This window comes from Lissotriton helveticus, chromosome 8 (assembly GCF_964261635.1).
Source record: "Lissotriton helveticus chromosome 8, aLisHel1.1, whole genome shotgun sequence".
Taxonomy (NCBI): domain Eukaryota; kingdom Metazoa; phylum Chordata; class Amphibia; order Caudata; family Salamandridae; genus Lissotriton; species Lissotriton helveticus.
The window spans coordinates 1069574590-1069586749 of NC_136069.1; the positions used below are offsets into that span (position 1 = coordinate 1069574590).

Genomic DNA, 12160 nt, shown 5'->3' on the forward strand with positions numbered 1-12160 from the left:
TAAATATTACAACTGGCTGGGAATTATATTTTTTTTATTAAATAGTTAATAATGCGTGTTTTCTTGAACAAAATGCTTGAGCAGTCCACGGTTCAAAGATGTGAGGTACTAGTAAGAAAACGCTATTTATTTCTCATCCTCTGTGATCTTCTGGATTTTGTTGATGAGATAATGTCCACTCTGATTTTTCATAACACATTTGTGCTTTGTTTGGACTTCATATTTTTTTCAAAATCTTTTTAATAGCAATTGCAAGAGATCCGAGCAAGAAACATACAATTACAAGAAGTTGTTACTGAAGCGGAAAGGCGCCTCCGTGAGCATGAAGCGGAAAGGCGCCTCAGTGAGCATGAAGCGGAAAGACGCCTCAGTAAGCATGAAGCGGAAAGGCGCCTCAGTGAGCATGAAGCAGAAAGGCGCCTCAGTGAGCATGAAGCGGAAAGGCGCCTCAGTGAGCATCAACAAGAAACTTCAGCAGCCCCAGATCCGCAGGACGTGAAGGAACTGCTTGACAATCAGGTATGACGTTTTAGTAAATAAGCATTACTAGATCAAGTGCAGTAACAATGCTTTCATGTCATAGTGGAAACCTTCAGACACGTGTATGTAGTAATTTATTTGTCACACGAAAATGTGGAATGTACAAATGTAGGGCTAAATAATTTATACTATGAATTGTCAACAATTAAATGAATGTGTTCAAACTTGATTCCTTTAAAGCCTATCTACTATACTTCTTAGGTCAGAACACAGACAGCGAAAAAGTGAACACACCAAACACCCATTACAAATAAAACAAGCAAAATTACTTTGCAATAAGAATTTCTGTTATTGAATTATTCCATCAGATATAACAAATCACAAATAGACATATCGTAGGGCTGTCCAAATGAGATTCAAGTATTAAAGTGACAAGTGTATTAAAGTGACATAAGTGCTCAGTGACAAGGTTTATAGACAATTGTGAAGCTATGTACAAGTATATAGAATTTTAAGAGTGGTCAGATCAAAGATTGACAGACTCTCTCTGGCAATGGCAAGGTTGCTCTGCGTTGAGAACCAGAGGTGTCTACTGGCTGAACCAACATTAAGCGTCGACGTTTCGACCCTAATGATGCATCATTAATATGTTGTGGCTGGTCTTCTTCAGGACAGGGGACAGCCCCAAACTTGGAAAGAAATTCTATATACTTGTACATAGTCACGATTGTATATACACCTTGTCACTGAGCACTTATGTCACTTTAATACATTTGTCACTGTCTCATTTGGACAGCCCTACGATATGTCTATTTGTGATTTGTTATATCTGATGGAATAATTCAATAACAGAAATTCTTATTGCAAAGTACTTTTGCTTGTTTTATTTGTAATGGGTGTTTCATGAGTTCACTCTTTTGCGCGTTCTGATTTGCTCTATTTACAGTATTACATGATACATTTGAGCATAGTGTTGGATAGATTATTCTCCTGAAGTTACCTTTCAAGACAAAGTAATTGTTTCTCCCCGACAGAGCCATTGTAGCTTACTATACAAGGCTTTGAGTGGGCAGGGTCCTCCCGGTAAAAGCAGGTGCCAAGACGGGTCGCTGCCGGACACTCCTTTTTACCTTCAGGGTGTGAAAAAACTCTGCAATAGTACCACTGCTTTTGATGTAACTTCAAAGAGACTTACTTTTCAGTTTTATAAAGGGCAAACTTGGAGCAAACATGAGCACCAGTTACATTGCACAAGGACATATTCATGTTTTGAATCTCAGGATTTACGTGAGGCTCGAACCTGCTTTCTCAGCTCGAAAGTCGGAAGCTCTAGCCTTAGCCACAACCTCTCCCACAAGAGCAGAAGCATTTACAATATTATGTACAATGACGTCATAGTGGCTGCTTATTTATCTTATGCAATTTACAACCATTGGCAAAGCCAATAGTCCTGGCTTGTTGTAGGTGTAATGTTACTTGTGTTATATATCTGGATGAATGGACAGAAGCAGCAAAATACCAGTGGGGCAGCACACATTGCTAAGTACAGATTTTTAGTTCAAGTGTTTTAAGCCACGCCCTTAATTACATCGGCGACTCCCATATGAGAGACCCCAGTTTTTTAATCCTACTTAAAGCCCTGATGCCGCCTTCTATGGAGTGATTGCCTTGCAATGAAAAGGGACTCAAATCTAAAAAGTACACTCAACCACCACACATTTTGTCACAAACCATTCTTTATTTCACTCATGCATCATAGCACCATCAGTGATAGCACTGCCTCCAATATCACCAATACAACCACCGCTGCCACCAGTGCCACCACCAACACCACGTATACCACCGACAGTAACAGATTACCAACAACATCACAACACAGCCCATCCCACCACCACCAGTACCACAGCAACAATAATTTTACACCGCCACCAATAACACAATCACTATTATCACCAGTGCCAGACCACCACCAATACCACAGTGCCACCAATACCACTTCCTCTCCCTCTCCCAGTATCCTCACCAATACTTCCACCAATTTCACTAATACCAGTCAGTACCTCCAGTGCCACCACCACCAATATCAGCAACAACCACTAATGAACCTCCAGTACAACCACTCCTATGCAGTACAACTAATGCTGTCACCCCCAATACTGTTGTTTGTAATGCCACGCTTCTACCAAAACAAACAATTCTACCAATATCAGCACCATCCACACCATAACCTCCATCAATTTTGCCATCACCCGTATTACCACCTTCTTTAGCAAGCATTGGAAAAGCCACCACGTCTCACTTTCATGTTCGTAGCATGGAAATATAGTTCTGCCTGTCTTTGATAGCATCTGTTGTCATATTGGAGGTAACCCTTTTGGTTTTAACAATGCTTGTTTGGGCCTTTTTTAAGCGCACTTTCCCGGAAAGGGGCAAAAGAGGGTCAGCAATAGACTGTGGGCAAGATGAATGTATTTAGGGACAGGAAACAGTATAGAGAATCCAGCAACAAAAAGATGGAGGGGAGAGCAAAGGGGAGATGACCGCAGAAAGCGATATAGGCGTCGAAATAGCAATCATATAGTGTATAGTAAAGTTTGTTCTGCTTTCAACCAGAATATAATAAGTGTAGTGGGACATTTTGCTAGAGGATGCAAGAGAAAACGGAATCCTATGGTTATATTTGTCACTGAGACTTAGGAGGTGAACGTCACTAGTAGAATCAGTGATAATGGCGTCACGCTTGTCCATAGCAGTGCCCAATAAGGCATGTTCTAGTAAATAAGAAACTCCTCCTCTTCAAGGGCAAGATGGCCGCCGACGGACCGTAGGAGGCAGCAGCTCCTTGACCACTCTCCCGAGTGAAATCAGAAAATTTTGTGAGGAGGTAGAAGAGATGGAAGAAGCTTGTGGAGTAAATTGTGAATAACTCTGAAATAATTCTGAATAATAATTACAACACCCAGGAAAACAGCGGAAGAAAGGACTGAGCCCAAGGATAAAAAAAAAAGGGAACTGGGACCTAACGCTGCAGCATAGTAAGGTATCTTACCAGTATGATCACGACCCTTTTGAGCTGGGCTAATTCTGCGAAGTGGACAGCACTACATGCACTTGCAGAGTTGGAGAAGGAACCCTGGGCTCTCTGGCTATTGTTGGGGGGATCGATTGAAGAGGCGTTCCAACGAGCCAAGGGTGCGCTGCATGCAAGGAGGCGATATATGGCTTCTAAGACCACGAGAACGACTAAGGATATGGACGTGGGCAGGTCGGAGGAAGAGGACCTGCTGACTAGCGATATGGAAAATACGTCGGCAACACTGAGGGCGAAGACAAGACACCGTGCCCAGCTGAGAAGGGAGGCTGCCAAAGTGCGCGAGGAGATGAAAACATCGGCTGCAGACAGGAGAAAACAGGAGAGAGAAAGGGAAAAAAAGAAAAAGAAAGAAACGGCGAAAAAGGGCTCAATCAGGTGTACTAACGCGGGCCCCGGGATGCCAGGGGAAGCCTCTCTACGACAGCAGACACTGCTTCAGATGATACCGGGGATAAGAGCCGAGGGCGTGCGGGATGCGGCTGGTGTCACCAGTGCGAGCGCCTGTGACGATTTGGATGGGGTTACAGAACGGCTCCCCGTTGGAAGGTCTATAGGAGCAGCGGACCAATCGGAAGACGGGATGAGGTTGCTGGTGAATGGAGTCCTCTGAAGGAGCCGCCCGGAGTCAGGCGGAAGAGCGGGAGCAGGAGCCGGATGAAGTGCTGGGGAGTGAGCACCCTGAGCACCCGGAGCAGCAACAAGTTGTAAATGAGAGTAGTGCAAGCTGCACAAGGGAAAGTCCTGAGGAGAGCGGGACTGTGGAGGGGCATGCGGGGAAAGATTGTGTTTATTCCGGCTTGGGAGATGAGGCTGTACATGAGGTTGCGCAGCAAGGCACTACGGAGCACCAAATTAGGGCCGACCGGCGAGGAGGGGGTAAAAAAGACGGGGGAAAAAATGGGAAGGACGGAAAAGATGAAATAAACACTGGAGAGGTGGAAGATCCTGAATTTCCTCCATTGGCTGAACTGGGTAAGGAGCAAGAGGGGGGTCACTGTTTTTCTGGGAGTGCTGTTGAACCTCCAGGAGTTTTGTTACAAGGTAACAATGGTGTTGCACTAAAGAGCTGCTCAGACTTAGCAAGAGGAAACCTATCAGACATAACAGTGCAGGAAAATGATGGAGGCTGCAATGTCACTATCGGGGATATACTAAATGGCCCCCAAAGTCAAAATGTCATTACAGGGGATATACTAAATGGCCCCCAAAGTCAAAGTCAAAATGAGGGGATAGATAAAGGTGTGGATGAAAGTGCTGATAAAACTGTAGATTCCCTCTTCACATGTGCTAGACATCCTCCAGCTGATTCCTTCCCTGTGCCTACTGGTTCACCAAGCGATGACTGTTTTTTCACTGGTAATGACGATGACAAAGATGACAAAGAGGATGACAAAGAAGAAATTGATTCTGAGGGACCGGAGGAGGAGACGGGTTTCAATCACAATTTATCTACCGATATGGAAGATACACCTACAACAACAGGAAGTGACACAGAGACTTCACAAATAGGTACTTCAGAATCAGAGATTGAGTCGAACCCAGAATATAATACGGTACTTAAACGAAACCTGGCATCTAAGCTAAGTAGAAAGATGGGAGCAAAGGGAGCAAAGAGGTCCTCTAGAAGATCAAAGAAAAGAGGGAGCGTAAATCAATCTGCGGTGGCAAAAAAATTGAACTGGGACCATGTAGCTGCTCCTCAGATTCATCAAGATGGTGCAATTGGAGGCTCTGACCAGCCAAGCAAATCGCAAAATCCGACACGAGTATGCTCTCGAACACAGGAAAATAGCAATGCAGCAAATTTTGAACTTTTGTTCTCAACTTTAAAACAAATTCAGGGAGAGGCCCGCCAAGAGAGTCAAAGAGCTAAACAAGCGAATAAAAAAATACAAGGGTCACTCCGCAAGGTTGATGAATTGTACACAGAAATGGCTGATCGGCTCGCAGAAGTGGAGGAGAGGACTGGTAAAGTCGAGGATGAAATGGTAAAGCTGCAGGAGTACAGGGAGGAGCAGGAAAAAACATCATCTGACGTCTTGTGGAAACTCGAAGACTTCGAGAATAGACAGAGACGTAATAACATAAGAATTTTGGGCGTTGAAGAAGAGAAGGAAGGGACGGACATACGTGCTTTTGTTGTTGAACTGTTGAAGGGGGCATTACCAGAGCTCGATAACTGGGACTGGGATAAAGAGGTGCAGCGCGCGCATAGGTTTCCCTCAACGCAGAAGAAAACTACAAACTCGAAAGCAAGGGCTATCTTAGTATATATTGGACATTTCTTACTAAGAGAGGAAATAATCAAAAAAATAAAACCTACGACTAAGCGCTCACATAAAGGCATAAAATTTTTTACTCGTCCAGACTTCTGCCACACGACAGTGGAGAGAAGGTGGTGAATGAGACAGTTAATAACGCCTTTTCAGAATATGGGTTGTGAAGTATATTTAATGTTTCCTTGCCGCCTCAAAGTTGGCCATAATGGCCAATTCAGGGTTTTCTTTTCAGAAATAGTAGCACAGGAGTATCTGAATCATTTAAAAGAAATGAAAGCACAGAGAGATGGAAAGACACAAAATGAGAGAGCACTAGCTATAAGACAAACAGAATATGTTACCCAAAAAAAGAAACAATGAAATGTTAGAAGAAGAAAATAAAACAATATGGGTGGAGCAGTATGATAAATATTATTAATGACACAGACTGTATAAAATGATATTTCGGGAGGGTGGGAGCGGAGAGGTCCTCTGGGGAGTATCGGCTGTCAGACAGAGGTCACTATTGACCTCTTTGCCAGTAGGGAGGGAGGGGGGGAGGGACTCAGTCTGGGGGAGGGGGAGGGCGGGGACGGACAGGGCACGACAAGGCAAAAAAGGCAGAAAAGGCAGAAAAAGACGGAATTGTTAATGAAAGTAAAGATAGGAGCGAGAGGAAAAGGAGATGAAAAAAGATATAAGATGAGAGTCAGTAGCTTACAAAGAAGGAGAAGCATAAGTGAAAAGATAAAAAGACATAGAGCGATGAAGTTTGAGTATGAATATAAGTACAGCTGGGTGCATACTAGATACATAAAGAATCATTTATGGGAACGAAATACGTAACTTGGAACGTATGTGGGCTAAATGAGGCCCAAAAAAGACTTAAGGTGTCATTGTTATTGAGACAAATAAACGTAGATTTTATTTTTGTTCAGGAAACACATGTTATGAGTTCGCAAGAGTTTTTTTTGAAGCAATTGGGTTTTCAAGTCTTGGTAGCTTCACAGCAAAATGTAAAAAAAAGGGGAGTTGCTATATTATCAAGAGATAAAAATGTATGTGTGAGAAAAAAGGCATATGACCAATGGGGAAGATGGGCAATGGTGGAATGTAGGATTGATGGGGACTGGACAACATTAATAAGTGTATATGGATCAACTGAGGATGACCCAGAGATCTTTCAGTATTTAGAAGTGGAATTGGCTACTTGGGCACCGAGAATTATAATGGCAGGGGATCTGAATATTAATGGCGCTGATGGTTTGGGTTTAGACTCATTTGGTAATTATGGTGGCAGAAAAAAACGAGTGTGTCGTGCCTTACAAGAATTAACGATAAATAATGGTTTATATGATGTATGGGGGAAAAAAATGCCAGGGAGTAAGGGTTATACATACTACTCTGCACCACATAAAATATGTGTGAGATTGGATTATTTTTTTGTCTCAAATGAAATTCTAATAGAATCTAGGATAGATAGGCTACCGCGAATTTTAAGCGATCATAACCCGCTAACTCTCACGGTGAAAAAGTTAAGAACTACTAAACAGATAAGGCAATGGACCTTTGAAAGAGCATTGTTATCGGAAGAAAAATACGTTGAGCATATGAAGTTATGGATTAAAGAATTCTTTGAGAACAATAGAGATAGTACTTCTGGGGGGATAGTATGGGATGCTTTTAAGGCGGGGGTACGGGGAGAGACTCTAAGTTTTAGCTCGTATAGGAGAAAGCAGGAACAAATGAAAAATGTGGAAATAACTGAGGCAGTACTAAAGGCTGAGGAGGGTTTAGAGGAATGTATTTTGAGTGGAACCCCCGTAGAAAATGCATATCTGAAATTGTTAAAAGCGAAAGGTGACGCTGAAGGTGATATTGCTAGAAAAGCTGCAAAACTATACACTAGTAAAAGAGAAAGATGTCACGAGTTTAGTGAAACAGTAGGGAGAACCCTGGCAGCTCGTACAAGACAGCAAGAGGCACTAGGCACTGTAAGGGAGATTAAGGATCCCTCTGGCACAATTCATACAGAGACCGAGAAAATTAGGGAAGTTTTTAGATCTTTTTATGAAGAGCTATACGAGGAGCCGATAAGGACTGATCTCGGGAAAATCAGGGATTATGTACAAGATATACCACTGGTTAGATTCTCGGATGAGGAAGTAGATGGGCTAGAGGAGATGTTTGCGGAGGAAGAAATAAAAAATGCTATATTGAACCTCCCATCTGGAAAAGCAGCTGGCCCGGACACGATCCCAATAGAGTTCTATAAGATATTCTGGGAGGTTTTAAAAACAGATATGCTTAGGACAATGCTAAAGGCACAAAATGGGGACTCAATACCGAAGACTTGGGGAGGTGCCGAGATAGTTATAATTAAAAAAAAAGGGAAACCACCAGAAGAGCCTGGCTCATATAGGCCTATCACGTTAATGAATACGGATACAAAAATCTTCTCCAAAGCATTGGCGACAAGATATGCCAGGATAATAGATAGGGTGGTGAGCCAAAACCAACATGGCTTTATTCCAGGGAGGGGTACCACCCATCACACGCGCAAAGTGATCACATTGCTTGATGCAGCAGCAGTCTCAGGGGATCCGATAGCAATTATGTTATTAGACGCAGAAAAAGCATTTGATCGGGTCTCCTGGGGCTATCTGTGGTTTACACTGGAAAGGGCAGGAGTTAAAAAGGGCTTTATTAAGGCAGTGCAAGCACTATACGTAAATCCCATGGCTTCGGTTAGGGTGAATGCGGGGGTTACTACTCAATTTGCAATAATGAGAGGTACAAGGCAGGGCTGTCCTTGTTCCCCATTGTTATTCGCAATGTATATGGACCCATTAATTCGAAGAATAGAAGTGAATCCTCTAATAAAATCATTACCTACCCGGATGGGCTATTGTAAAATATTGGCATATGCCGATGATGTTGCAGTTATCACACCGGACCCAACGGAGGCTATTCCCCAAGTAGAAGCTGAAGCCCTGAAGTTTGGAATAATCTCGGGCTACAAACTCAACACTGCTAAGACGCAGATTATTAAGAACTGCCACACCCCTTGTACAGACGGCCGAGTAATTAAATCTGGAATATATTTAGGGGTGAGCATATCGGCTGAGTTAGATAAGTTAGTGGAAACAAATGTAATACCTCTAATAAATAAAGTACGAAAGGACTTAGATAGAATTGATAATTTGCATTTAACAATTTTGGGGCGTGCTAATGTGATAAAAATGCTGGTGTTGCCAAAGTTTCTATACTTTTTCAGAGCAATCCCTCTATTATTTGAGAATAATTTATTTAAGAGGATAGAAAATATGATTAATAGGTTTATATGGGCAAAGGGGAAAACCAGGAGAGCACTGAGGTTCATGGTGCTACCGAGGGAAAGGGGTGGGTGGGCACTGCCAGATATAAGGTTTTATTATTGGGCAGCAGCTCTACAGAATATGGTGGGTCTGGTGGGTGGGGGAGAAGATGAAGGAGGGAATGAGTTAGGTTCATTGGCAATATATGGTCTGTTACTAGGGCGAGAAGCAGAAAACGTTTTTCTGAAGTATACTGAACCCAGTTACTACAAAAGGACACGGTTTAAGACACTCATCGCTGCATATACTGTATGGAAAGCTTTTATAAAAAAATTTGGGTTAGGGCGATATAATGTATATACAAGATTGAAAGGAAATCCGAATCTATCCGAGGAAATCACTTCGGGGACTATTCTGGGAGAATGGGAAAGAAAAGGGCTCAGAAAGGTTGGAGACATCTTGGGCCAGCAGGGAGTCTACCAGTTCTCTGAATTACAAACTAAATTTGCATTAGATAAAAGACAATTCTTTAAGTATCTACAAATTAGGAGTTTTTTATACAATAAGAAGGGTGGTCCGTCTGGGTTTAACAAGAATGCAATCATGGAAGTGATACAAACAGGGGAAGATTGCACCATTAAGAGATTCTATGCAGAACTGTTGGCCTCAAAGGAGGATGGTATAGAGAAATGGGCAAGTAAGTGGAAACATAGCCTGAACATTAGTGAGGAAATTTTCGATATCTCTTTAGAAATGGGATATACATTGTTATGTTCGGCGCCTCTGCAGGCACAACACTACAAAACATTATTTCACTTATACCATACGCCTGCTAAAATAGCTCAATGGGGTGGCATAACTGGAACTAATTGCTTCAGATGTGGGGATTCTGAAGCAGATTTAGTACATATTTTTGCAACATGTCCCCACTTGCAGCCAATGATAAAAAATATTGAGGGTTTTTTTCAAGGCTTAGTAATAGATGTGACTCTCACAGCGCCAGTTATTCTCTTGGGGGTAAAAGAAGAAGGAAATGAACAGCAACAGAATAACCTCAGGGTAGGCGAGAGGTGGGAATATTTTTTGTTCATGGCTATGGCAGTACTGAGACTCATTATTGCATCGGCATGGTTGGACCCTAAAGCACCATCATATCATCAGTGGCTGGCTAAATTACTCTCAATTTATAATTTGGAAATAGAGATTTATGCAAGAAAGGGGAAAAAGGGTAGGAAAACTGGTAGGCAGATCTGGGGACCTATAATCAGATGGAAGGAAGAGAGTCTGGATTGAAACTTATGTTGTAAGTATTTATTGGTTTGGGAGGACTCGGATAGAGAATGTTGAAAATGTTAATACTGTTTGACATGTATCGAGATTACATAATATTGTGTTTCTTCTTGTTTCTTCTTTTTCTTTTCTGCCATCATGCTTAGATATCTATAAGGTAAATGCTACTGTTGTGCCCTGTGTGTATGTAAAAATATGGGAAAAATCTGTCAATAAAAAAATAAAAAAAATAAAAAAAAGAAACTCCTCCTCTTCACTTACTGAGATTAAGAAGAACCATTTAACAGAATGGGAGATTCCCAAAACCAATACATCAGAACCTAGCTGCCTCTCAGCCAGAAAGCTGTCTTCTAGCAGCCTCCAGACAAATGAGAGGCAACATATTGGCGCAGACATGACTAACACAGTATACCTTTCAGAAAGCTGTATCACACTGTAACAAATCTTTCGGTTAAAACACATGGAAAACAAAATATAATTCCAGCATAAGTACCAGGGCAAGTCAAGAAAACCTAACTATCCTTCTGACTACTAGATAAACATAATCTAAGTACATTATTAGGAAGCTAAGCCTTAATGTTGACTTACAGTCAATAAACAGCTTTTTTTTAAACGAAGCTAATCTTTAAACAAATGTCCATACAAGGTACACCTCTCTAAATGGAATACACAGAACAAAAATATCAGTAATTAACGTCAATATTCCAAATGATTGTAAATATAAGTAAGCAAGGTACAAAATCATAAGAAAACCAAAACCAATCAGCTGGAGAAAACTGGAAGGAGTTATAAGGTAGCAAGCAGTGCAAGCTCAAGAAAGGTCAGTCGGGCAGAAATCCAAGAAAATTCCAGCAACCAGAGGACTAGGATATAATGTTACTCCAAGAGTGAGGCAGGTGGAGCATAAACTTGCTCCTTAATTGTCTGGACCAATCAAAGTAGTCGCTTGACATGAAGGGTCATTGGCTGAAATCCCCAGGAATACTTAACACATGGTGTGCACATCCCACTGAGGACCCGCCAAGTGCCCTAAAAGTCAACAATTTCCCAGCAGGAAGAGGCGAGAGGTGTGCTCACCAAGGCCCAGAGTTCAAAATCTAGCTGACATTTCAGCATAGTAGGTGAGCGGCAGAGAGAGGGTAGTCCAAGCAGGAGAGAAGTGTCTCCATAAAATTGATGCCACACGGTCAGAATGGATGTTGCTGTAAAGTGCTGTTTAATGAAGATCAGAGTCATAAAGTAGGTGGACCAAACAAGTGAGTGGACTAATATGTGGAGCCGCTGACCTTATGAGCACGGGGCAGCAGAGCGGTGCTGTGGAGAGAGTACAGCGCTTCCAGGCCCTGTGGCCTGGGTCTGATAAATTGAAGTTCATTTCTACATGTGAAGGAAAACATTTTGCTGAATATCAAAAGCCAAAGAAGTAACAAATCAGTGTGTTTCATGCAACTAGGAGTTGTAGGGTTACACATAGTTCAATACCCATGATTATTATATCATAAATTTGCAAAAAGAGTATGGATGGGGAAATTCTATGAGGGATTTTCCAATCTCTCAGGCTTCAGTCCAGAGAACTACAGGGGCAAAACATCTAACATGCTGGTGTATAGAAGATTGCTTTAGAAGTTAAGAATAAAAAACCCACTGGAAAGTTACATGTAGCAAAAAGGCCAGTCCCTACTGTGATGGAAGGGCCAAGGAAATGTGTTGAATATTTTATG

At 42.0% G+C, this 12160-nt stretch overlaps 1 protein-coding gene across 1 annotated transcript in view; it reads left to right on the forward strand.

Moving 5' to 3' along the window:
- The window catches only part of LOC144771874 (cilium assembly protein DZIP1-like), a 1571028-nt gene that overhangs the window by 305988 nt on the left and 1252880 nt on the right, over positions 1-12160 (forward strand). The window contains exon 5 of the mRNA XM_078656123.1: positions 247-519. Coding sequence (XP_078512249.1) covers positions 247-519 — 273 coding nt within the window. The remainder of the gene's footprint in view (positions 1-246; positions 520-12160) is intronic.